The sequence below is a fragment of the Balaenoptera acutorostrata genome, chromosome 3, assembly GCF_949987535.1.
Source record: "Balaenoptera acutorostrata chromosome 3, mBalAcu1.1, whole genome shotgun sequence".
Classification (NCBI taxonomy): domain Eukaryota; kingdom Metazoa; phylum Chordata; class Mammalia; order Artiodactyla; family Balaenopteridae; genus Balaenoptera; species Balaenoptera acutorostrata.
The window spans coordinates 63,032,553-63,059,322 of NC_080066.1; the positions used below are offsets into that span (position 1 = coordinate 63,032,553).

At 51.6% G+C, this 26,770-nt stretch overlaps 1 protein-coding gene across 2 annotated transcripts; it reads left to right on the plus strand.

The window, feature by feature from the left end:
* The first annotated feature begins 3,044 nt into the window (after nt 1-3,044).
* SCAMP2 (secretory carrier membrane protein 2) lies at nt 3,045-25,821 on the plus strand. Of its 2 annotated transcripts, XM_007197696.2 has the most exons (9): nt 3,045-3,214; nt 15,571-15,639; nt 16,078-16,176; nt 18,147-18,264; nt 18,795-18,923; nt 19,620-19,779; nt 20,907-21,008; nt 23,917-24,034; nt 24,291-25,821. In XM_007197696.2, the coding sequence occupies exons 1-9, from the start codon at nt 3,158-3,160 to the stop codon at nt 24,423-24,425; spliced, it is 987 nt and encodes a 328-aa protein (XP_007197758.1). In that variant the 5' UTR covers nt 3,045-3,157; the 3' UTR covers nt 24,426-25,821. The 2 variants fall into 2 exon arrangements, with proteins under 2 accessions (XP_007197758.1, XP_007197759.1); XM_007197697.2 differs by lacking the exons at nt 23,917-24,034; nt 24,291-25,821 and adding an exon at nt 21,399-23,910.
* The last annotated feature ends 949 nt before the right edge of the window (nt 25,822-26,770 follow it).

A 26,770-nucleotide genomic window follows, 5' to 3' on the forward strand; every position in this document is an offset into this window, starting at 1 on the left:
AAAAATATATCTAGAAGGGAACTAGGGTGTTTGGAGAACCTAGAACCTTTCGCCCTTAACTCTTGCTTGTCTACCTCTAATAGAACTGATCACACTTTGTTATCTAGTGATGATCTACTTTCCTCTCTCTCCATCTAGACCATATGTCTAATTCAGCTTCACATTTCTGCCAGTGCCCAGCTGATGCTCAAGCGATAATAGCAGCTAACATTTATTTGTTATGTACTAACGATTATGCTAGCCCTTTTCAAGAATTCTCAGGACAACCCTATGAGATAGGTACTGTCATTAGCCCCATTTTCGAGATGAGAAAAATGGGTCTTGGAGAGGTAACAGGTCCAAGAGCATAGAGTTCCAATTTACTATACCTCCTCTCTTGTTGAACAAGTTAATGAGTGAATAAATGTATGATGTCTCTCTCAGAGGGAAGTAGACAGATCCCAGGGGTCTTCAGAGATAGATGGGTGGAAAAGCTTCACGTTGGCGATATCAAATTCCATTCTTTCTTCAACAGTTCAGCAATGTACGAGGCTGGGCAGACAAGGAGGAGGCAGGACAGCCTCATGTTGTGTGGACTGCTCTCCTCTCAGGCTGCAGACAGCAAAGATCTCTGTGTGTTGCCTGTGATACTGTGATAGAATAACTGGCTCCTGGCGAGAGCTCCTAAAACCTTTGTAATTTCCTAAGCAGTAAGAGTACTAGGGGCATCTTTTGTTCTAACACTTGGTCTTTGACCCTGGTTCCTGACACGGAGCTCCTAAATCCCTTGGAATTTCCTGGGTGATCGGAGCATCTTTTGTCCTAATGAGGCAACTGTTGGTGGGCTCCTGGATAGCATCAGGATGGGGGCTGGTCACCAGAAAGACTAAGCCACAATTAGAAGCTTGGAACCTTCAGCCACACCTCCCATCTTACGGGGAAGGGAGAGATCGCATTAATAGTTGATCACGCCTACATGATGATGCCTCCATAAAAATACCTGAACTACTGGTTTAGAGAGCTTCTGCGTTGAACACATCTCCTTACCAGAAGGGTGGCAAACCCCAGCTCTACAAGGACAGAAGCTCCTGCGCTCAGAACCCAGACCTCGCCCTATGTATCTCTTCAACTGTCCATTCATCTGAATCCTTTATCATCTCCTTTATTATATAATAAGCCAGTAAATGTGTTTCTCTGAGTTCTGGAAGCCATTCTAGCAAATTATTGAACCTAAGGAGGGGGTAGTGGGAACCCCGATTTATAGAGGTACAGGTGATGACATGACACCCGGACTTGTAATTGGCCTCTGAAGTGGAGGCAATCTTGTGGGACTGAGTGCTTACTTAACCTGTGGGATCTGACCCTAACTCCAGGTAGATAGTGTCAGAACTAAATTGAATGACACCCAGCTGGTATCAGAAAATTGATTAGTGTGGGGAAAAATACTCCACGTCTGGTAACAGAAATGTCCTGTGTGACTAGTAAAGGGGAAACACGAGAGGTTTTCCTTATACTGCCCTAAAAGGGGTAGCCATGGGGGGGCGGGGGGGAGGGTTACGGGTAAGTAGTTTCTAAGGGGACACAAACATAGATCCCTACCATTCCCCCACTTCAGGACATTTCCTGAAAAAATGTTGAGCTGGACCCTAAGAAAAGTGGATGAGGGAAATAGTAAAATATTTCCTAAATGCTTATCACCTGCTTGGTACTATGTTAGTGCCAGAAATACAACAGTGAGCAAAACAGATGCTACTTCTGCCCTCGTGGAGATTACAATCTGGTGGGAGGGACAGACATTAATAACCACCTTTACAAGTGTGTAATTACAACCTGCAATAGGTATTATGAGGGAAAAGCACGGGATAATAGAAGAGCTTACGTTGTGGGGGAGGAGTGCTCTAATCTATGGTGAAGAGAGACCACTCCTGAGCAAGGGGCCTGTAGGCCTAGATTTGAAAGATAAGCAGGTGTTAACTAGGGGTTGAGGAGGGCATGGGCTAAGAGCATACCAGGAAGAGGGAAAGGCCAGTACAAAGGCCCTGAGGCAGGGAGGAACAAGGGAAGTTTGAGGAACTGAAAAGCCACTAGGAGGGCTAGAATGCACAGCGGTGTGGGACGTGGTGGTGGGGTAGGCACAAGAAGGAATGGGAAGGATTGATAGGTGGGGCACAGATCTTGCAGGTCCTAGAGGCCAAACGAAGAATTTGGGCCTTCATGGAAAATAACTGAAGAATTTTAAACAGAAAGTTCCGTAGTAATTCTGCCCCCTTTGAATGGATCTCTAGTTACAACATGAACAACAATAGACCAATTAGCAACCCTGTACTTGTCCAGGGTAAGGGATGACAGTGGCTGGATTCAGGCGCCGCAGAAATATACAAAGATATGAATAAATAACGTGGGTTTGCGGAGAGTGAATCAGCCATCTCCCCCATGCTTGATGGCTCTACTGCGGAACTCCCTCATTCACTTAATAAATGCTTGATGCACAGGTTAATCCCAGCTCAGGCCCTAAACCTGTCTGGGCTCAGGGATCCTCATCCCTAAAACGATAAAACTTGACATCCGGGAGCAAGGCTTAAGAGAGGCAGGGCTCAGCTAGTGTGGGGGACAGGTGCACGGTCGGTTCTTCCGAAAAGAACCTCTCTGCTCGGCTCCTACCACCAGAACCCTTTCCTAGCTTGGCGAAGTCCTCTCGAGTCAGGAACTCCATTCCCCGCTCCCGCCGTTGGCTCGAACTTCTGTCCCCTGCCTGGACCAGTGCGTACTTCCCAAACTTGCCCTCCAAGAAAGCAAAGGGGTTAAGTTTCCAGCTCCACTTTGGGGAGTTCCCAATACCATGTTGGAACCTATCTGACCGAGAGGCAGTTGGCAACGGCTCCAGCCCCTCCTCTGTCTCCCAAATCCCTCGGGGCCTCCCCAACCCCTGAAGCACAGACACAGCGAAAAAGCCAATGGAAGCGGAACGCCCTCCAGCAGCTCCACAGTGGGTTGGGCAGGAGGGCGGAGCGGACTTCTGTGATGTCACATGACCACGCCCCTCTGAGAGGACGCTGCGCCTGCGCCAGAACGGCTGCCTCGCTCCCGGAAGTGGAGGGTCTACACGCAGAGTGCCGCTGGGTCTGGGTGCCCGAAGGCAGAAGCGCTCTCGGACCTTCCCCGTCGGTCCCCGACCGCCATGTCGTCTTTCGACACCAACCCCTTCGCGGACCCAGTGGACGTAAACCCCTTCCAGGTAGAGCCCTCATCTTACAGCGCTGTCTAGTGCCAAAGGCCGCCGCCCGGGCCTCTTCGCCAGAGCCGGGAGACGTGGCGTAGGAGGGACGGGCCGTCTGCCCAATGGGAGAGCGGGCTTTGAGGGCTGGCCTATCGTAGCGCCTGGGGGGCGGGACTAGCAGCAGGTGGAATAGCGGACGGGGCGGGGTGCTGTACTCCGGGAAGAGGTGGGACTGTCGAGCTCCCGGGACGTAGCCCCTCTAACTGGACACTGCTGGGGAAGGGGACTGGCGCATACACGATCAGGGAGACCCCCAGCTTCAGGGAGAGAAGCGACTTTACCTGAAGGGGAAGTGTGGCTACCACATCCCGCAGTCTTGGAGAGACACCAGCCTTGAGTCACTTTAGGAGAGGGGGGTGACAGCAACATAATGAGGAGGTGGAACCCTCTAGTGGGACGGAGAAATGTGAGAAAATCTCAAGAACACCACCCCCCCGCAACATACACACAGCCAACTAGTCTATAAGGTATAGGAGAGCCCCTGAAGTTTGTCAGGAAAGGAAGGCTGGTAACCCAAACTGAAATACGGCCTTGATAACAATTTCACACCTTGGCCATGGATCTAGTTTGGACTGGGTTTTGGCTAGATGAGAGAGCCCAGGTTAGGGAGGGAGGATAAGTGAGGAGCCTCCGAGGGTCTTGAAGTGCAAGGAGTGTTGGTCTGATGGTCCTGTGTATGGTGGCAGGGTAGTTGAGATGCACTGACCTATGAGCTGGCCTGACCTTTTGATCAATCGACCGAGGAAGAAAGAGACTTCCTATTTAAAGCCAAAACTCTTCTGCCTTTGAGCTAAGAGCACAAGGGTATTCTTTTCCATGATGAAGGATTGGAACTCCTGTTAGCTCCAAAGTTCCTATGCCTCTTGTTTTCATGTCTGCTCAAAACCAGTTCTAGGGAAGCTTGCTTGTGCTGACTGGTGATTTATGAGCCCTGAGCTTTCTGCTTTGTCAGGATGTCACCAGGCACATGAACTCATCCTGCTTGTACTTTATTTTGGTCATTGGCAACTTTAAGTTTCCTGCAGGTGTAGGGGAAGTTCTTGGAGGGGTCCTTCCTGCAACTCACAGCATGAACTTTCCCACCTTGAATCCCTTCAGGGGTTTGACAAACACGAAGGAGACTAGAATGAATGTCTGAGAGTAAAAATTTTGTCTCTTTCTTGGTCTCAAGGTGACTTAGCCACTGGGAGCCCTCAAGGCAAATTTTGATAGCTTTGTAACCTCAGGAAATTCCTGACATTCCTCATGTAGCTTAATGCTTCTTGAACTATTTGGAGGACTATATCTCTTATGTAATGCAGTCATCTCTATTTGAGTAAAGAAAGAACATTTGCATTTTTTTCTTCTGCCAGTGTCTTCAGGTAACTGTTTTGCTTTAGTTATAAAACTTCTGTATGATACTGGAGTTTGAGTTTTAGTAAGGATCTAGTAGCCTTTTGGTATGTGTGCTGTGTAATGATGTGCCTTTTTCTTTCTTCCTTTTTTTTTTTTTTGTCCTGTCAGAATCAGAAATAAAATGTCTGCTGCCATCTGACAGAGGCAGTCAGCTGTCCAAAGATGCAGAGAGCTTGTCCTTAGTGCTAGCAGTGGGACAGATAGTTGGCCTAAACTCTGCCCTGTATAAATAGCAGCTTGAAAGTCTTAAACCATATCTCCAACCCCAGAAATGATTGTGCAAACTGTGGTAGAAGTAACTTCTGCATTCAAGCAAGACAGTCTGTCCATCAGGCAGCCCCAGGATATGGCAGGACAGGAAGCAGCTGTGGTCCTGTAAAGAGCAATAGCTGGAGGGGAAGCCTGTGTGGGAAGAAGAGAGCTGGCTGGCTGCGATTCTGCTCCTCCTGACCCTGGGCTGGGTTTTTCCTCTTGGCGCACAGCTGTGTGGGGAGAAGGAGCTTTGGGTGTGAGGCCCCAGATCTCCTTCTTCTGGAGAGCTGCCCTCCCTCTCCTTGTGATGGTAGTGTCTGCTTCCCTGACTGCCAGAGCTGGGACATTGGGAGGGTGCAGCCCTTGGGTGACTGGGTGTGAACCCAGCTTCATTTACCTAGGGTGTTGGCACAGAGCTCAGGAGAGAGCAGGTGGAGAGGAGATAGGCTCAGAAACTGTCACACCTAGCCGGCCTTCAGAGCAGAGTCTTTTTTTTTTCCTCCATGGTGGTTTACAAAAATATACTTAGTGTTCGGAGTCCATGGTTGACTTTTAGAGCTGGAACATCCTCAGAAATCTCTTCTAACCCCTTCAGTTTAGAGATGAGGAAACCAAGAACCCAGGGAGGATGGGACATACCAGAGTCACCAGCTAATTTGAAGCAGGAAGGGACTCAGATCCAGGTCTCATTCTCAGGACAGTGCTGTTTTTTTTTTTTTTTTTCCCTCCCCCTCTTCTGACAGTGCTGTTTTAAAGGTTTTAAACTGCCTTGGCGTTATTGAGGCCAACAAATTAATATTAGGTAAGCTTTTTTGTTGTTGTTCAGTGGATGGCGCTGGAATAATATGGATTGTATTGTGCTTTTTAAGATGGTACTGTAATGCAGCATGTGTTCTGAGTAATACCAGTCCTGAAAGGTGCTCAGGGTTCTGTGGTCCAATAAGTTTAGGAATCATTTTTCTTGAAAGTTGACCAGGCTTTTTAGTTTGTTAAAGGCTCCGAGAAATGCTACAATAAAGATGTTTGCTCAACTTTGTTTGACCCGGCCTTTCTCAAAGTTATTCAACCACAGAATCCTTTTTCTGCTAACTCTTGTAATATCCCCTGAAGCTCCTGGTGTGCCTTTAAGTTGACTTCCTTATAAATGTTCTTTAGGTATACCCTACTCTCATCCCCACCCCGAACTGTGGGCTTGGGTTTTTATGATCCCCTCCTTGTGTATAGTTATAGTGGGATTATTAGAAAACTTCCTGCACAGTAACACTGTGAGTGGAAAGTTGTCACAAGAGTGCAGAAGAGGTTTTACCAAACTCCTAGGAGGAAGCAGGAAACTGCAAGCCAAGTGTGGCTGATTTCCCAACCTCCACTGGCACTCCCTAATCCCTCTGTGAATTACGGCGCATCTGCTTTGTACCATCTGGGTATGCAGGTCCTTCTTTCCAGCATGTCTGTTGCCAGAATTTTCTCAGGAAGTCTTGGGTGATGAAGAGGTTGAGGGCTACAGGTAGGCATTGTACTCCCCGTTTTCTTTTTCAGCAGTCCACTAACAAGCAGCTCACCCAGGCAAATGCCTGGGCTGCTTTCCTGCTTGGCGTATCTGCCAGGTTACCCCAGGCAGTCGGCATTGATCTCAAGGAGGGGGAGTGGACTAGCTGGTGGTGCTGAACAGAGAAAGCCTTTCAGCGTTCATGAGTTGCCAGATCACACCATATCACTTTCACACGTTGCCTCCTTGCAGTTAAAAGATAATCTCAGTGGTGTGGCTGCTTCCAAGGATTTAAAACGTTTCTCTCCTGTGGGAGGAGAAAGTGGTGGCAGAAACGTGATTTGGGTGTGAGCAGAGTTACATGAAGTTCCCTGCACAGACACTGAGGGCTTTGTCACTTCCCAGAGAGGGTGGGCTCCAGCTTGACTGTACCTTTGGGAATTCTCAAAACCACCAGTTGGACCTGGTAGAACTTTCCTGTGGAACAGGAAAATTGTCTCGAGAAATTTGAAAATGGCAAGGTTCATATAGTTTAACTGATCCCAGACAGCTGCCCAGATGGGGGCAGGGGGTGAGAGAGGTGTCCTTGACTTTATGGTTGGCGCCTGGAGCCAGGCTGGGTGTTCAAAAGCACTAGGCCAGAGACACAGCTGAACTTTGACCCTACACTATTAAGTTTTATTTGGAGCCACTTGGTGTAGGATGATGCTGGGTTCAGAGAAATGGTAATATTTAACCAGGACAAACAAGGGGTACCTGCTGCTTCTTCAAGAAAAGAGTGCCGGGGGCTTCCCTGGTGGCGCAGTGGTTGAGAATCTGCCTGCTAATGCAGGGGACACGGGTTCGAGCCCTGGTCTGGGAAGATCCCACATGCCACGGAGCAGCTGGGCCCGTGAGCCACAATTGCTGAGCCTGCGCGTCTGGAGCCTGTGCCCCGCGACGGGAGGGGCCGCGATAGAGAAAGGCCCGCGCACCGCGATGAAGAGCGGTCCCCGCACCGCGATGAAGAGTGGCCCCCGCTTGCCGCAACTGGAGAAAGCCCTCGCACGAACCGAAGACCCAACACAGCCAAAAATAAATAAATAAAATCAAGTAAAAAAAAAAAAAAAAAAAACTTTAAAAAAAAAAAAAAAAAAAAAAAGAAAAGAGTGCCGTGCACATTAATTAGCAAGGTGTACCCGTCCAGCAGTGCTCCTTTGAGATGCTGACATGTTTTTGCACATAACTGAGCCACTGCTGCTCCAAGATCCTGTGCAGGTGACCAAGATAAATGGGCACATGGCCTGTCAGAGCTTGTAATCTGGCAGGAGAGCTAAGAAATGCTCACTGATCATGACAGCATGCCGTGGTGCGTAAAGGGCAGTCAAAACTTGCCAAAAGGATCTGTGAGGGATCTGAGGAGGAACGAGACAGAGTCTCGTGGTAGGAAGGGCTTGAGCTGAGAGCAGAAAGCCTGGCATATGGTAAGAGAAGGTATCTCAGGTGAAGGAGCGCCAAGAACTTAAAGTCGCTTCCACGCACTGTCACCCCCGCAGCCCCAGGCGCCTCCTCACTCTTGGATCCTGTGGTCTCTCTGGGAGCCATGGGCCCATGATATGTCTGCTGCTTGTGATGCACAAGCTCGTTTGGCCAGTCTCTCTTGAAATTATCTCTGTCCTTGGCCTCTTTTTTTTTTAATAGCTACTTTATTTATTTATTTATTTATTTATTTTTGGCTGTGTTGGGTCTTAGTTTCTGTGCGAGGGCTTTCTCTAGTTGCGGCAAGCGGGGGCTACTCTTCATCGCGGTGCGCGGGCCTCCCACTATCGCGGCCCCTCCCGTTGCGGGGCACAGGCTCCAGACGCGCAGGCTCAGTAGTTGTGGCTCACGGGCCCATTTGCTCCGCGGCATGTGGGATCTTCCCAGACCAGGGCTCGAACCCGTGTCCCTTGCATTAGCAGGCAGACTCTCAACCACTGCGCCACCAGGGAAGCCCTGTCCTTGGCCTCTTTACACTGGTAACTCTCACCTCCTTCCGTCTGTTTTGTCTTCCTGTCTCATACCTTTAAGGGTGTCCTGGAGTTCTGTCCTTGACTTTGTTCTCACTGTATACCTTTCCAAGTAAGTCCTTCCACTTTTATGGCTTCAGAATAGCATCTGCATACCAGTGGTCCCAGATCTAGAACTCTAGCCCTCACCCTTCTCCTGAGCTTCAAACCAGTACTTCCAACTCTCACCTGGACATTTCTACCCATTCCACCCAGATGCATTTTTTTTAATTAATTAATTAATTTTATTTATTTTTTGGCTGTGTTGGGTCTTTGTTGCTGCGTGCTGGCTTTCTCTAGTTGCGGTGAGCAGGGACTACTCTTCGTTGCAGTGTGTGGGCTTCTCCTTGTGGTGGCTTCTAGGTACGTGGGCTTCAGTATTTGTGGCATGTGGGCTCAGTAGTTGTGGCGCATGGGCTCAGTTGCTCCGCAGCATGTGGGATCTTCCCGGACCAGGGCTCAAACCTGTGTCCCCTGCATTGGCAGGTGGATTCTTAACCACTGCGCCACCAGGGAAGTCCCGAGATACATTTTATACGTCTCTCCAGTGCGACTCAGTACCTTCTCAGATCCTCTCCCCACTCCCACACACCTGCTCCTGAAAATCCTTTTCCTCTTCTCCCATGACCACCTTGCTCAGTGCCACCCTCCCCTCCCCTCCCCATCTTGTCCTGCAGTAACTCCATACTTCGACCATCCCGGGGAGTGGCTGAGCCTGTGCCATCTACCTGAGAAGGGTCTCTGGAGCCCGTACCCTCTTCTCCATCTCCAGAGTCATCCCTTAGTTCAGGCCTTATTATCACCCACATGGATTCTTGTGTCCCAGCCAGTCTTCCCACCATCCTCCTTCCCCACGCATCACACTCTCCTCACTGCTGGCAGAGGTGATCACTGCTCACAATCTCTAGTTGTCCACGTTGCCCACAGGGTGAAGTCTGAACCCCTGCAGTCCGGCCTAACCTCTTCTTCTAGGCTGGGTCCCTGGTGCTCCTCTCTCTATATACGCACTTCGCCCCACTGCCTCCAGAACCTTCTCCCTGAACACACGCAAGCTCTTTTTAAAGATGCTGTGTCTTTGCAAATGCTGTTCTTCTCTCCCTCTTTAGTGCTTGCTAAATTTCCTCTCTCAAGATCCAGCTCAGATGCCACCTCAGTGAAGCCTTCCCTGAGTCTCCAGACAGCTTCCTCACTCCCTCCTCTGCGAGCCTATTGCACTTGCCCGCACCTTGTTCAGCATTGATCACGTGCTGTCACTTCTTACCCTGGCTTCTGTTGTGTTCTCTGTGCTATTTGCTTCTTGGGGGCAGGAACCAAGGCTTTTTCTTGGTGCCCTTGCCCTGTGCTGGTGTGGAATGGTTTGTGTAGGGAGTAAACAGACTGAGGTGGAAGGAGATGGCGGGGGCTCCGTTTGATTGAGGACAGGCTGTGCCGAGAGGAGAGCTGGTGCCAGGTCAGGGAGGGCCTCGACGCCAGGCCAGGGACTTAGACTCACTTTTTTGGGTGCTTCTGTACATCACTGCTGTGGCAGGGAGGGAGGCCCCAAGGTGCGTGTTGCTTATTTGGTGGGTTCTCAGGCTCTCTTATTTTTTTTTTTTTAATTAATTAATTAATTAATTTATGGCTGTGTTGGGTCTTCGTTTCTGTGTGAGGGCTTTCTCTAGTTGTGGCAAGCAGGGGCCACTCTTCATAGCGGTGCGCGGGCCTCTCACTATCGTGGCCTCTCTTGTTGCGGAGCACAGGCTCCAGACGCGCAGGCTCAGTAACTGTGGCTCACGGGCCTAGTTGCTCCGCGGCATGTGGGATCCTCCCAGACCAGGGCTCGAACCAGTGTCCCCTGCATTGGCAGGCAGATTCTCAACCACTGCGCCACCAGAGAAGCCCCCCTCAGGCTTTCTTTTTAAAAATAAGTGTGTACGTGGTGTACGTGTGTGTTTAACATAAACATAACATAATCCCATTATAGAAAATTTGTAAAACAAAGTAAATCATCCATATTTCTACCAGTCTTTTGCAACCATTGTTATTTTGATGTGTTTTCTATATGAGTACTTCTGACAGAATCGTCATTTGATATTCATATAACCAAGCCTTTTCTCTATTGCTGCCCTGTGTTCATAGCTGTGATTTTTAGTGGCTGTTTAGGCCATTGAGGGGATGTGCACCAAAATGTACTTGTGCTCGCAGTCACTGGATATTTAAGTCATTCCCTGCTTTTTTCCCCCTGTTGTAAATACTGGTGCAATGAATACATTTGCAGATACAGATTTTTACATATTTTCATCATGTTTCCTTTGGGTGGCTTCTCAGGCTCTGGCTCACAGAGTGCCAAGGTTAACTGTGGCTCTTTGTACGCCTGGGACCCAGCCAGCCGATCTGGGGATGACTGCCCCTTCTTGTTCTATGACACACAGCCTTGTCGCTGAAGCAAATAGGACTTCACAGAGGTTCCAAAGTATTGGTGACTCTCTGCCTCCCGGAGAAAGTGGCCGAGTTTCTTTTAGTCCATGAGGTATTTATTTAATGTGTTTATTCGGAGCCTGAAATAAATCTCACATTGGGAGCCTGGGTGGAGTGTAGGGTGGGAAAGCAAGGAAGAGTCACAGTAAACTCGAGCACAGCCAGGACCTGGGAGATGCATGGAAAGGGGTTGCCAAACTAGTGAAAGCAAGTGTGTTTTTCAAGCCCCTTCCCCGGCAGAGTTGCAGCCTAGCTGTGCTGCCTCTTTTTCTCAGTCCCTCACACCCCAGCTCCACGGAGTGTTCCTTTGCCCCGCAGCTGTGGTGGCCTGAGCTTACCGACTGGGCCTTTGCTCCCCTTCCTCCCCTCCTCTTGGAACCGTGCCTTTCTCCAAGCCCGCCTGGGCCTACTCTCCCCTCCCCTCCCCTCCCCTCCCCTCCCCTCCCCTCCCCTCCTGTTTTTACTCTCGTGCTGTGTGCACGTGTCTCAGCTACCAGATTTTGGTCTCCAGAAGGGCAAGAGCTGCGTCCTTTTCCTTTTGGTGTGTCCCTCACAATGTTTGTGACTGCTTGCTGAATGAAAAGAACTGAGATCAGGAGCGTTCTGTTTGTTATAAATTCAGTAAAGGGCATTAAGCAGTTTGAGTCCTTTGGGCACTGAGGGAGTGTCAGGTTACTTCTTTGTAGTTGAAACTTAGCTTTTACCATGCTTTTAAATAACTACTTGACCCACTTATGAGCCAGCTGATGCTGGGTGAGTGGGAAGGAAGGTTGCTGCTGTTGACTTCTTACTTGTGACTTGGAGTAAAATCTGAGGGTCCTCATTCAGGCCAGTTAGTGTGGTCCTTACTTGCAAGATTCTCTGCCTGCGTCCTACCAGGGGTGTTCGCCAGGAAAGACTGCTCTGAAGTCCGGGAATAAAGAGCCGAGCAGAAGCAGTCGTCCCAGTCACTCACGGTGCCCTTGTCAGCATCCCTCAACCCCTCAACCCCACGTTGACTGAACACCTTCTGTTGGTCAGCCCCCAAGCCAGGCTTTGAGGACGCACTGCCCACTCAGGTTTACCACTCGTGTCTTTGGAGACAGACAGACTTGGATTCAAAATTGGGCTCAGGGACTTCCCTGGTGGTGCAGTGGTTAAGAATCCGCCTGCCAATGGAGGGGACACGGGTTCGAGCACTGGTCCGGGAAGATCCCACATGCTGTGGAACAACTAAGCCCGTGCGCCACAACTACTGAGCCTGCGCTCTAGAGCCCTCGAGCCACAACTACTGAGCCCACGGGCCGCAACTACTGAATCCCGCGCACCCTAGAGCCCGTGCTCCACAACAAGAGAAGCCACTGCAATGAGAAGCCCGCGCACCGCAACAAAGAGTAGCCCCCGCTTGCCGCAACTAGAGAAAGCCCCAATGCGACCATAACTAACTAACTAACTAACTAACTGACTAACTAACTAACAAAAACAAAATCTGGCTCAGCCACTACAGTCCCTGAGGTCTTGGATGAGCTACTTCCCCTCTCTGAGCTGGGGCTTTCTTCATCTGCATACTCCTCCCTCACAGGATGGTTGTGAGGTTGAATGAGGAGGTGCGTTGTAGCTTTTCTCAGCCAGTGCTGCTCAGCTGAGCTGTGGAACACAGAAGCTGAGTGGAGCTAGTGTTTTCTCCATTCTCCCAAGGATGGAACATAACCAGGACTGTTCTAGATGCGCAGGAGAGAAGTCAAGTCGTTGCAGACAGTGGATGCCTTGGGGCAGTGGGGCTTAATTCTGTCGAGGAACCAGGTTGAAAAAGAACCTGGTAGAACCTTCTTTTCTGGTGGCTTGACACAGTGGCCAGTTCTGGGATGACTAGAATTCCACAGTAGCATCGCTGTGTGATGAGCCTGGCACATGGTAGACACTCAGTAAACGTCTGCTCCCTTGTCTGTCCCTCTTCTTCCCTCCCTTTCTCACCAGGCCTCAGCCTCTCTTGAAGCCATATACATCTTTCAGAAAGAGCCTAGGTCTCCTCAGGTGGAAAGTACCCGTGTCTCCCAGAGTGTTCCAGGCTCCTTTTCCCAGTCAAGGTGCTTCTGGGCCCCAGGGCTGCTGCTGTGATGCAAGTGGCCCCTCCCTTCTGTGTGCCCTAGCATTTGGGCAGTACCTCCCGGAGAAAGCAGAGGAGGGCCTACAGCATCTAGCACTTACTCTCAGACATTACCTGAGCTTCTGCTTGCATCAGGCTCTCTTCACCAAGCACTAGGGAGCCAGAAATATGAACTAGATCCAGAAACGCCTGGCTGCAGAGTTTATAGCCTGCTAGAGGAGACAGGATTTGTTTGTGGTGAGCCTGGTGAGGGTCCAGGGCCAATTTTTTTAAGATTTTAGAGAAAGGAGGAGGGATCACTATGGATAGGGTAGTCAGTCCCCCTGCCTCCCAGAATCCTCTTCTGGCTGACCTTGGTAAAGGAAATGACGTCTCTTCATGGCTCTGGAGGCTGCCTGTTAAACATGCGTACCACAGCCAGGCATGTACGCTGGCTCCTGAAACTGCTGCCAGAGCTGCCCTGCTGTCCTTGTCCTGTAGTGACAGACTCAAGTTCCTGGGACAGTGGATCTGATTTCAGTGACTTCAGCTCACTTTCTCTGCTGTGGCTTGATGTCTGCAGAGTCTGAAAGGGGAACAGATACTGAGCCCCAGATCTTTCATGCAGGAAGGCAGCTCAGTAATTCTGGGGGAAATCTGCTAGATGTTCAGCCAACAAATAACCTCAAGGCCAGTTCCTCCAACTTCAGGTGGCCTCTCAAGCCTCACCTTGTCACTTTGTCCAAGTTGCAGGAGCCACCAGGCAGGGATGGTGTCCAGCAGAAAGGACACAGCCACACTGCCTCTTTGCAGAGGAGAGTGGGTGAGGTGCAGAGGACAAGGACCATCCAGAGACAGGAAGTGAGTTGGGGCTGGGCTAGGCCCTGGGGCCCTGCAGACACAGGCTCACCTTCTAGGAGCTGATGGCCTTGGTAGGAAGTTAGTGTGTGTGAAAAAGGCACGTTTGGTGCTGACCCCTGGCTCTGTAAATGTTCAGAATAGCGAGCCAGCTCCCATTTTGAGACCTAGGACAAGTACTGCACTGTGGCGAATATCCGTTTCCACATCTAAAAATTGAGGGGTGGTTCTCTGAGGGTCTGTCTATTGTTAACATTGTGTTTAAGAATCCAATCTATGGAGGCTTCCTGCTGGAGGGGAAGCTGGGCATGAAGGACAGGAGCATCCGGACCAGTAGTGAGGGACTAGGGGTGAGGTGTACAGACAGGGGAGCCTAGGTGAGGCCTTATAACGGGGACCTTGGCAGAGTCTGGTGGCAGCTGTTTCCCCCAGAGGCATCTCTGTCCAGCTGGACCTGAGTCCCATACTATTTTGTATGGGGAAGGGGAGGGAGTGTACAGGAGCTCTGTTGGGTGAGGGGCAGGATGAAGACAGCCCAGCCTCAGGCCAGCACGGAAGCTGCTCTGGTGGAGAGGGTGGTGGAGATCCCTGCGTGAGGCCCTCAGCATGAAGGGTTGGCCTCGGCAGAGATCAGATGGGAAAGGGAAGATTGAAAACTCGGGAAAAGGCTGTGTTCTGAGGACATTTTTGCATTTTCTGAAAAGAATCTGGAAAAAAAAAAACCCAAAACAATTTCTTGGCTTTTCATCTGAGTCCTTCATATCTGTATTCCTAGCAAGTGTGCATGATTTAATAAAATTAGCACTGGCAGCCAGCAGCATATTTTTGTTCCAGAATCTTAAACTGTCCTTTAAAAAATAAGAGGAATAAATGTTTTCTGTAAAATAATAAATAAAACAGTACAGAGAGGTTAGAAAGTGAAAAGTACGTATCCATCCCCACCACCTCATTTACCCGCCTTGCCCACCTGCTTCCCCTCCAAAAAACAAAACAAACCCTCCCTGGAGGTGAATACTATAAACCATTTTAAATTTCTTTCTTTTCTCTTTTTTTTTTTTTGGATCTTCGTTTCTGTGCGAGGGCTTTCTCTAGTTGTGGCAAGCAGGGGCCACTCTTCATCGCGGTGCGCGGGCCTCTCACTATCGCAGCCTCTCTTGCTGCGGAGCACAGGCTCCAGACACGCAGGCTTAGTAATCGTGGCTCACGGGCCCATTTGCTCCGCGGCATGTGGGAACTTCTTGCACCAAGGCTCGAACCCGTGTCCTCTGCATTGGCAGGCAGATTCTCAACCACTGCGCCACCAGGGAAGCCCTCTCTTTTTTTTTTTTTTGGCTGTGCTGCGTGGCTTGTGGGATCTTAGTTCCCCGATCTTAGTTCACCGGCTTGAACCCGGGCCCCGGCAGTGAAAGCGCCAACTCCCAACCACTGGAGCTCCAGGGAATTCTCTAACCATTTTGAATTTCTAAAGGGCACTAATAGGAACATGTGTGGTGTCTATTCGCACGCCTCAGAGTGTAGACCTTGCTCTGGGTCTCTTCTGGGAAGTCATCTGGGCTGAACTGCTCCGTTTCCAGAAAGGGAGAAGCGATTGCAGCTGTGGTGTGGCAGGGGCTGGGCACAGGAGCCTTCGGGAGAGGCTTTCCAGGGCACTAGGAAGGGCCATCAGCAACCTCACTTCACCCCCTGGGAGGGGCCGAGAGATGGTGATCTCCCTCTTCCTCACCAGGGTTCTCCCTTTTCCCTAGCGTCTAATGGCTCTTTTTCACCTTCTCAGGATCCCTCTGTGACCCAGCTGACCAGTGCGCCACAAGGAGGCCTGGCTGAATTCAACCCCTTCTCCGAGGTTGGTGAGCATGCCCTCTTTCTGAGTCCCTGGGTCCTCTGGGTGGTGCTGGCATCTCTGGGGTAAGGAGACTTGGCAGAGACAGAAACAGAAAAGCTGCAGTCCTCAAAGGGACAGTCCTAATGTGAACTCAGGGGGGTGGGGTAAGGATGAGGAACTCATCCATTCTCCCCTTGGGATCCATGATCTGGGCCCCTCCCGGAACAGGGCCAGGCAATGCTGGGGAGCTCTGGATCCAGCAAGGGTCTGGGTTAGGCATCACATCACCCAGAGCCTGAGGCTCGTTGGCCAAGAAGCTGCGGAAGGAGGCCCAGGGCAGGCCCAGAGGGAGTGCCCCTCACAGGCAGGGGCATATCACTCACCCTGCTGTGGGTTTGTCCCCACATGGCCAACTAGTGGAGGCCCACTCACCTCCCTCCTCTGATCTGCCCCATGCAGACAAATGCAGCGACAACGGTTCCTGTCACACAGCTCCCTGGGCCCTCGCAGCCGGCAGTTCTCCAGCCCTCAGTGGAGCCAACACAGCCAACCCCCCAGGTACTGTTGACAAGATCCCTCTGACCGCTCCTTTCTAGAAAGGGACACACCCAGACCAGTAGCTGAGCCCTGAGATTGAGGGGTGGGCAGAGGGCTTTCATCCCTGGCTCCCCTTTCAGGGCCCTCTGGATCATCTCTTGGAATTTGGTCACTTGCAGATGGAGAGTTTGCTCTGCTAATCTATATCCTCTCCCCCCACCCTACTTCCACCACCCAAAATAAGCTCTACTCACCAGGCCAGGGTCCTTGGTGTCAGAGAGAGCATTTGCCTCTTTTGTGCCATTCCACATCCTCCTTGGGCCTTTGGTTTGTTCTCTCTTACGCAGGGCCCAGAATCTCTCTTCTCTCCCTCTCTCCCTCTCTCTCTCTCCTCCTCCTTTTTTTTTTTAACCTCATTCATTTCTGCCCACCTTCCTGTTTTCCTTTGTCCGTTCACCAAATACTGTGAATCTGTCTGCTTTGTGCCCGACACTCCCCTCCATGCCTCACTGCCCTACCCCACGCTCCTCACTGCCCCCGGTGAGCATGGCCCACAGTGGAGTTGTATGTTGCAGCTCCTGCTTAGACAGGCCAGCAAGTTCCTGCCTACCAGATTCCTGGCAGTGAGCGAGCTCTCAGAGAGGCAGATGCTACTAGGAGGAGATAGTATTCTCAGAGACAGCTACATGCGAAACCTTCCGAAGGTAGGCAAAGTATAGATGAGCAAGAGTGAGGGCAAGGCCCCTGGAGCCTGCCCAAGCTGGGCTGTGGACTCTAGTGGGCCCCAGGCTGCTCCTACCGTCTGACTGGACTTGCTCTGAACGTTCTGCCCTGCCTGGGCTCCTGAGCCCCACCCATGGCCCTAGAACCCTGTGGAGGTGAGGCAAGGCTTAGAGGCAGGGGTGACTTTCCTGTTCGGCTGGGTGGTGGGCCGTGGGGACCTGGTCCTACTCAGCTGAAGTTGCAGACTTGGGAGAGGAGGCTAAGCCCCTCCACGTGGTCTCGGGTGGTCAATTCTTCCGTCCCCACTGCCTGAAGTTTACCTCCTGAAGGCAGCCTTAGCTCTTTGGAGAACGCCTTTTGGAGAGAGAGAGAGCGCGCACGCGCGCAGCTACATATGTATAGGTATGCCTGCCTTGTTATCCTGTGAGATGACCTGTTTGATACCTACTCCCTAAAGAGGACTGTAGACTTCAGGAGGAACCAGGTTCCAACAGGAGGAGCAGGGCCCTGGGCTGGAACACCGGACCCAAGCCCAGCTGTATTCAGCCTCACGTGTAGTCTCCTAGCTGCCTCACTCAGAGGCCCGGCTCTGCATGGAGAGGGATAAAGCTTGGACTCTTCATGCCATGAAAGCCAGGCGAAGCAGGGCCAAGCCTAAAGGGCTGTCCTGGGTTATACTGGGTAACAGTTCAAGTGGACCTCTGGGCAGCTCCTGGGGGTGGGGCGGGGGGGTGCTTAAACATAGATCCCCGAGGCTCTGGGTACCCAAGGCTGCGCTCAAGTATCTCCCTTCCCCTCGCACTGCTGGCAGGTTTGCACTGTTTCCCCTTCACATACACACACATACACACCCCCGCCTCACCCACCCACCCACCCACACTCTTCAAGTGAGGTTGGGTCTCTGGGTTTCTGGCTGTAGGTTAGTTTCTAGTGAGGTCTTTTTCCCTTTGCCATTACTCCAGAAATCACTTTAACTGAACTTTGCCTGGACTCCAATATGGGAAATAACCCTAACCCTATCTCAAGCTCAGGGATGAAGGGGAGAGAAGAGCCCTGGTAATGGCTAAGGAGCCAGAGGTGGTATAGAGGCGGTAGGGGGCAGGTCACCTTGGCCTCTCTACGGTGGTCTCAGGTACCCAAGACACCCTGGGGCTAGGACTGTGGGCTCTCCCTGCATGGGGGCAAGGCCCCTCTGACTTCTGCTCATGCTGACACTGTCTCACTGTCTCTTGTGTCTGGCCACCCGCCACCTCCTCTGTTCCCTCCAGGCTGTGGCCTCTGCAGCCCAGGCGAGCCTCCTCCGGCAGCAGGAAGAACTGGACAGGAAAGCAGCTGAGCTGGAACGCAAGGAGCGGGAGCTGCAGAACACTGTGGCCAGCTTACACAGTAAGGGAGGCTGCCGTGCTTGGCTTAGGGAGTTCCCCGAGCCCTCTTGTTCTGGGGCAGCCTCGGAGCTTTGCTGAGCTCTTGTTCATCTTAGAATGGCGTTGGCCCTGGGGAATACCAAGTAAGGTGGAGGTCAGGAGACTTGCCATGTAGTCCTAATGGATATAGATTATTTCTGCACTCCTTCCCAGCTCTAGAATTCTTAGATAGAGTGGGGGCACTGGTCCCAGGACTCCTTACTCATGATGATGACCCTTTGCGCTTATGGTCTGGTTGTTACTGAAAATAATCACTTAGGCTGTTGAGCTCTGTGTTTCCCAGTACATTTGGGGTCCATTATCTTGGAGTGAGCTCATGGGTGTTTGTGTCCCATCACCCTTTTCCCATCCCACTCCGTATCCGTAGACCCCGAGCCCCGCCTGCTGGCGCCGCTCTGGGAGCCCTGGTTTGGCCCATGAACGAGGCCGGTGTGTGCATTCCGCCAAGCTGCTGCTGAGGCTGGGCTCACCTCCTCACCTCTTTCCACACAGTGAGAGAGAACAACTGGCCGCCCCTGCCCATGTGGTGCCCTGTCAAGCCCTGCTTCTATCAGGATTTCTCCACAGAGATCCCTGCCGACTACCAGCGGATATGCAAGATGCTCTACTATCTCTGGATGTGTGAGTCCCGCTCCTGCCCCTTTGAGCTCCAGGGTGAAATGGGCTGTGACTCGAGAGCCCTATCTCTGCTCTGGCTGCTCCTCCCTGGCGGGCTCCAGCCTTTCTCAGTGCTGGGCTGGGCTGCGGGGTGCCTTCTGCCCACATAATTGGCCTTCTACAGTCTGCTGCCTGTCCTAGGAACCTCCCCTCAAGGGCCAGTCCAGACCATGGATCAGGTAGGGTGGGACTAGCTGGAGGCTTCTGAGTTCCTGCAGAGCTCACTGCGCTAAAGGACCCTCCTTAGGTGATGGCCTCCCCTCCCCACAGTCCCCTCAGCTCCTAAGAGTGAGGATAAAAGACTTCCTGTAGCTCCATTGTGGGCTGTGCAGGACCAGGGGAAAGAGTTGCTGAGAGAAAGACTTCATTCCCCAAGGGTCAGCCCTTGGGTCTGCATCTGCCCCTCCACTGCCATTCCTCAGATACCTAGGCTGTCCCTTCGTCTCTTAGGAACTTGGTTTGGTCCTTGGTTTTAAGGTCGCGGAAAACCAGGATTTGGGAGCTAACCCTGCCGGTGTACAGACCGAGGTCCTCTAGTATCTCTGCAGCTGCCCTCATAGCCTGGACTTCATTTCCTCTGCAGGGGGTGGTTTGCCTTGTTGGGGAAGCCTTCAGTCACCTTGGTACAAGCCTCTCTCTCTCTCCCCTCTCCTTCCCCAGTGCATTCAGTGACTCTGTTTCTGAACCTGCTTGCCTGCCTGGCCTGGTTCTTAGTCGACACCTCCAGGGGAGTAGACTTTGGCCTCTCGATCTTGTGGTTTGTGATCTTCACCCCCTGTGCCTTCCTTTGTTGGTACCGACCCATCTACAAGGCTTTTAGGTGAGTGGGGCTGGGGCAAGGGGTGAGTGTATGGCTGGCATCCCCGGTTGCAGGCCACGGGCCATAAGCCCTGGGGCCCCATCCCAGTCTTAGAGCAGAATGGATTGGTGGGGAAATTCACTTTCCCATTTCCACCCATAGTGAGAGCAGACAGGAAAGCTGTTTTCCTCAGTTGTACCTGAAGTCTGCTCTGGGCCCTGTCCTTGGACTAGACACAGGAGACCTAGAGAGGAAATCAGGAGCCTTACTTGCCTTCCCCCTGCTCCCAGTTTGTCTGGTTCGGTGGGATTTTAGTCACTGGGAAGAGGGTGTGCTTCTCTGATAGAAGTGGGACTTCTCTGATAGTCAGACAGAGCCTGACAGAGTCGGATAAGCTCTCAGTGGCTTACCCCTCCATGCTCATTTCTGCTTCTCCCCCACCTCCCCAATAACTCTTGAGCATCGCTGAGTGCCAGTATTTGACCGGTTGACCTAGAGTCGATTCTGTGGACATGAATGAATCCACCTCACACCCCCCTAGGGCTTTTAGAATTGTGCCTCAGAGTTGATGCTTTCAGGACAGAGAGCCCAGCAGGCCCCTGGAAGAGGGGGCGGGGCAAGTGGCTGAACCCTCCCATGCACTCAGCAGGTAAAACCTGCACTCTCACTGTATTCTAGCCCTCCAGGACACCGAGATGGAAGTACTCAAAAGTACACCAGTTTTGTCTGATATTCCCTACTCCCCAAATACCTTTTCTTCCGCCCAGGACTACAGTTTTATTATAAAAAGATTTATCATTTTTATAACAGGCTTAGATTTTCTTCCCTGTTATAATGCAAATAAGTACTCCAGGAAATGGACTGTTAGGCTGTTTACATTGTCCTTGGGGTGAGCAACTTTATTAGTTCTTTGAGGAAGGAGTCAAGCACTGACCCCTTAAATTGGAAGGCAGTGGAAGGCAAGCCCTTTTTGATTACGGTGGTGAGTGCCTGTGTCCTTATGGACAGTGTGGCTGGCCCACTGGAGCTCTTTCTACTAGCATCCTACCTCCTGGCTCCTAGCGAGGAAGGTGTCATAGCAAGCGAGGAAGGCTGAGGAATGAGCCCCAAACCCTCTTGTGACTTCTCATTTCCCCCTCTCTCCACAGGTCCGACAACTCTTTCAGCTTCTTCGTGTTCTTCTTTGTATTTTTTTGTCAAATAGGGATCTACATCATCCAGTTGGTCGGCATCCCTAGCTTGGGGGACAGGTGAGAGCTGGGGCAGCACAGAGGGAGTTGTGCCCTGTTTCTCTGCTCCTAGAAAGCCCCTGCAGATGACCCATCTTCCACCATGGCAGGGAGAGGGGACGGTGGGTCAGCTGGGGTCTGCCTTCGTGCCCCCGTCCACTTCTTCACTGGTAACCTACACTCACTGTCTTGCCTTGCTCACCACTTTCTGGGGCATTGTGAGTGGATTCGGCCTGAATCCTAGGCTACCAGGGCTGTGTCCTGCCCTGGGTGGCCTCCTCTTCCTTTTCTCCTGCCACGCCCTCCTAGAGGCTGGTGCTACTCTCACAGGCCCCAGACAAGCCCTGAGGTTTGGGCAGCTGCTGATGGGGGTCCTGGCCTTTGCAACCTGTGAACTGTGACTTTTTCCAGAGGCCCTGTCATCTCAGGAGATGGAGCCCTTGCCCCTCGTGGATCGGCTCCTTCTGGCTGCTCTCCTTGCGCACAGCTGGCTTGAGTGCCCTGGCTACTGCAGTCTTCAGCTCAGAATTAGTCTCAGAAAGAAAAGCCGATGGCTGATGTGTTCCTTTCTGCTCCAGTGCACAGGGAACATTACAGAAAGGTCAGGCTGGCACTTGGCTGAAAGCCTGAGCCTGGAAGGGCTGTACTATTTTGGTCCCCTCCCTCCAGTGGAGCTGGCAAGTCCAGAGTGGTGGGGAGGGGTGACTCAGCTCGCACTAGGAGCAAGTGCACGCTGCCCTCCCCCCACCCCTCTTCCTTCTCACCTTGCTGTTTCTAATCTGGCCCCTTTTCTCTTTGACTGGTGACCCAGTTTCATTACTCATTACCCTAAGTGAGGTCCTGGTAAAAGGCTGTGATTTATAACTGCTGTTTATACCCCGGACTGGGAGCCAGAAGGCTTGAGTTCTGGTCCTGGCTCAGCCCCTCACTGCCCTGCCTGGATGAGCTCTGCAGCCTCCAGCCTCCCAGTGCCTTTCTCATCTCACCTCAGAATCCCCCCGATTGGGTGGATATAATCCCCCCTCCCTTTTTTGTTATTGATTGTAAAATACACATAACATAAAATTTATCATTTTATTTACCACTTAAACCATTTTAAAATGTACAATTCAGTGGCATTTAGTACATTCACAGTGTTTTGCAGACATCACCACTGTCTAGTTTCAGAACATTTGTTTCACCCCATAAGGGAACTCCATGCCCATTAAGCAGTCATTCCTCATTCCCTCGTTCCCTTGTTCCCTGAGCCCCTGGCAACCATTGAACTGCTTTCTGTCTCTCTGGATTTGCCTATTCTGAACATCTCATATAAACGGAATCATACAACATGTGGCTTTTTTGTGCCTGGCTTCTTTCACTTAGCATAATGTTTTCAAGGTTCATGTTATTACTTCATTCCATTTTATGGCTAAATAATGTTCCATTGTTTTTGGAGATACTGCATTTTGTTTATCCACTCATCGCTTGATAAACATTTGGGTTTCCACCTTTTTGCTGTTGTGAATAGTGCTGCTGTGAACATTTGTGTACAGGTTTTTGAGTACCTGTTTTCAGTTCTTTTGGGTGTGTATCCGGGGGTGGAATTGCTGGGTCATATGGTAATTCTGTGTGTAATTTATTGAGGAACTGCCAAACTGTTTCCCGCAGAGGCTGAACCATTTTCATGTTCCCAATAGCAATGTATGAGAGTTCTGGCCCCTCCATATCCTCACCAGCACTTGTTATTTTCCTCTTTTTTTTCCTTTTTTCTATTATAGCCAATCGAGAAGTGTGGTAATTCATTGTGGTTTTGATTGCTGTTTCCTGAATGATTGTGATGTTGGCCATCTTTTATATGCTTGTTTGGCCATTTGTATATTTTCTTTGGAGAAATGTCTATTCATATCGTTTGCTAATTTAGTAATTGGGTTGTCTATTGTTGAGTTCTTTATATATTCAGCATTGTAGCTGCTTATCAGATATAAATTTTTTCCTTTCTGTGTGTTTTTCACTCTTGATAGTATCCTTTGATGTACAAAGGTTTTAAATTTTGATGAAATCCAATAGTTTAGTTATTATTAGGTTTGAGTTAATTTTTGTATGTGGTCGAAGTAGGGTCCCCCTTCATTGTTTTGCATGTGGATATCCAGTTGTCCCTGCACCATTTGTTGAAGAGGCCATTTTTTCCCCATTCAGTGGTCTTGGCACACTTGTCAAAAATCAGTTGACGATTGGGATTTCCCTGGCAGTCCAGTGGTTGGGACTCCACGCTTCCGGGGAACTAAGATCTCACATGCCACGCGGCCAAAAAAAAAAAATCAGTTGACGATAATACATAGGTTTGTTTCTGGACTCTCAATTCTATTCCATTGATCTATACATCTGTCCTGATGCCAGTACCATACTGTCTTGACAGCTATAGCTTTGTAGTAAGTTTTTAAATCAGAAAATGTGAGGACATCCCCTTTATAGATGAGGACACTGGGGCTCAGGAAGGAGACATGACTGGCTGGAGGCAGAGGGGCTGTCCCTGAGCTGCAGTGGGAGGAGCTGAGGTGAGGGGATGAATGTAGCGGGTTGGCCAGTGGTCCTCCTTCCCAGAGGGAGGGCCCTCAGGAGTGAGCAGACAGGCTCTCCATGTCCCCCTAACCCCCAGAGCAGCAGGAAAAGGCTCCACCAGGGCTATTCCTGACTGTGAAGGCAGCAGCCGCATCCTCCCTTCCAGACCTCACATGGCCCAAAGATTCCCAGTGGGCAGTGTGGGGCCTGATGGCCTTCACAGAGGCCTGGCCTCTCACAGGCCAAGGGTTTCTGGCCCACAGGGCTCTGTGCTGCAGGGAGATGCCTGGGCAGTGTTCAGCACACAGTGGCCATTTGGAGAAGAGCCCCTCACGGGGAGCTCTGGGGCCCAATCCCACTACACCCCCTCCGGCCTCTTCCTCCCTTGCAGTGGTTGGATCGCAGCCCTGTCTATACTGAAGCAAGACTTGGCTGTGTCGATCATCATGATGGTGGTGGCTGGCTTCTTCACCCTCTGTGCCGTGCTCTCACTCTTCCTCCTGAAGCGGGTGAGTGGTGGGTGCTGGGCCAGCTGCAAACCCAAGGAAGCAGGCACCTCTCTCCTGCCTTCTCCATGGGGGTGTTCATCACTACAGCAGTTGGGCCTCCTGGGTCCTCAAAGGTCCAGCAGCTTCCTCCAGGGTTCTGGGTGGGAGGTCAGGCAGGCTGGGGTTTGTGGTGGCTCCCTTGGGAATATAACCTGGATGACTTGGTTCCTGGTGGCCCACAAGGCGGGGCTTTTCTCACCACAGCCTCTTTCCGCAGGTGCACTCCCTGTACCGCCGGACGGGGGCCAGCTTCCAGCAGGCCCAAGAGGAGTTTTCCCAGGGCATCTTCAGTAACAGGACCTTCCGCAGCGCCGCCTCATCTGCTGCCCGAGGAGCCTTCCAGGGGAATTAGTCCTCCTGACTCTCTTCCTCTGCCCTGGCCTTTTCTCTCACCTGCCTTCTGAGCTGCACTTTCCGTGGGTGCCTTAAGCAGTGGTTATGCCCAGCACAGACCTGGGGAGGGTCTTGCCCGTGGCTCTTCCTCCTTCCTCAGCAACCAGCTCTCCCTTCCACCTGAGGAAAGTGGAGGGAGGGACGGGGACTGTTTTTTACACAAGAGGAAAAAAAACAGCTGTCTTTCCTTCTCTGGTGGTGGTTTGGTAGGATTTTTTTGTCCTTTGGAAGCAGCGGGACTGAAGTTCTCTTCTCCCTACACATACACACACATGTACTCACACACATACAGACACACATGTAAACAATTGGGGTCACTGGCTGCCCTGGGCCCACCCCAGCTGGAGTTTTATTTCTGCTGGAGTCCTGAGATTCCACTCTTTCCCCAGCAGGCCTGGCCTGAATCTGGTGTCACAGACCCAGCCTGTGGCTCCCACAGTCCTGCCCTTCTTTCCTGCCCAGGCTTGGGTAGCCTCCTAAGGGCTCCCCTTTAGATGAGCTGCAGTCTGAGCTCTGTTGTTCAGATCACTGGGGTGGTCTCCGGCCTTCCAGAGCCTCTGGCCTGGTTGCCCCAGCCTCTTTCCTGCCTCATGTTTCTCACAAACAGTTGCATAGCCCTTTAGGCCCCCTGCACCCTCCCAGTGTGCCCTCTGGGGCCCTTCCCTCTTTAGACTTACTGAATGTGCAATGGGGTTGGTAGGGCTTTGCGAATTGAGAGGGATAGAGGACGCCGACCCAAAGTTGTCTTGGCCAGCCTTTGGCTGTCTTCTAGCAAGGTGGGTTTGACTGTTTGGTTGTGGTTTATTTGGTCCTGTCTGTTTTGATTTCTTCTCTTCCGGAGAGATAGCTGCCTTTTCCCTTGGCCTCAGACTATACCCCACCCCTGCCCCTCACCATCAGCAATATCTAGCTTGTATGACTCATAGGGAGGGCAGGGGGAATCAGTTCAGAAATGCATCCTTCAGGCCACCTTTCTGAGGGTTCCAGACTAATCCTCTAGGGTTCTCCCATACTCCCAAGTAGAGTCTAGGTCACCTTCCACTAGTCCTGGGGATTCCCAAGGAGGTGTGTCACTGTGATGGGTGCTTAGGAGTTCACGGTTAAAACCTGTACCCTGTCCTCCAGAGGTGGTAGGAGTTGGTGGGTGGACTGAGGGGACTTCTCAAAAAGCTGGCCAACCTGCTACCCAGAGACAGCCCTCAGGCTGCCAGCTTACGCAGCCCCAGAGCCACTGAATGATAATGGTAGTGACCAAGGTTTTGTAAACAACTTTCTGGTATGTTTTTCTCTGTGTACAAATGTATATGTTATGTCTCAATTTTGTCCTTAAATAAAAACAAGACATTTTCAGACAATACTGGTCCTCGGGCTTACCTGGTGGTGCAGTGGTTGGGAGTCCGCCTGCCAATGCGGGGGACACGGGTTTGTGCCCCGGTCCGGGAGGATCCCACATGCCGCGGAGCAACTGGGCCCGTGAACCACAACTGCTGAGCCTGCGCGTCTGGAGCCTGTGCTCCGTGACGGGAGAGGCCGCGACGGTGAGAGGCCCGCGCACCGCGATGAAGAGTGGCCCTTGCTCGCCGCAACTGGAGAAAGCCCTCGCACAGAAACGAAGACCCAACACAGCCAAAAATAAATAAATAAATAAATTTATTAAAAAAAAAAAATACTGGTCCTCGTGTCTGTTGGACTTGGGAGGATGGGAGTGGCCCATAGGGTAGGGGCTGAGGCACACCAGCCATAGGCGAGAGGAGACAGTGAAGACGCTGCGTCTGGCTGCTCTACTCCCTGGCTGGTTTGTGACAGGCCAAGCCCCTCATCCCTGGGGGTGAGCCCCGTACTGAGATTGCTTGTTGTCTTCCATGGTACTTTCTTGTCCCAGTACTTCCACTTTCAGAGCTGCTGGTCTTGGGGGCGTGGGACCTCTTTGAACCTTCCCTGCCCATCTTACACACCTGCTCAGCCGGGCTTCTCTCATCGCCCCTTCACGTGGGCGATCTCTAGGTTGCTGTCTGAGCCTGGATGGGATTCCCCAGGTGACCTCGTCTGCTGGCCTCCACTAACTCCCGTTAGGCCCGCGAGCTCCTCAGTATCCCCAAACGGATCTTGCGGGTACTGGCGGGTCATGTGATTTCCAGTGCGGGTGGAGGCGGTGGAGGCGCCCAGGAGCAGCCCCTGGAGCACCTGGAGGGGGCGGGGCTCGGGGGCGGTGGGGAGCCGTTGCCCCGCCCCACCCGCCGCGCTGCACTTTCGGCGGGCTCCGCTGGGGGCAGCGTGGAGTTCTGTCCTACAGCCGCGCGCTGT

What these genes read in the sequence shown, in the direction of transcription:
- SCAMP2 (XM_007197696.2), top strand. Translation starts at nt 3,158, where the DNA reads ATGTCGTCTTTCGACACCAACCCCTTCGCGGACCCAGTGGACGTAAAC. An exon ending in GCTCTACTATCTCTGGATGT is followed by an intron (nt 18,924 to 19,619) that starts GTGAGTCCCGCT and finishes CTCCTTCCCCAG; the next exon opens with TGCATTCAGTGACTCTGTTT. An exon ending in ATCCCTAGCTTGGGGGACAG is followed by an intron (nt 21,009 to 23,916) that starts GTGAGAGCTGGG and finishes CCTCCCTTGCAG; the next exon opens with TGGTTGGATCGCAGCCCTGT.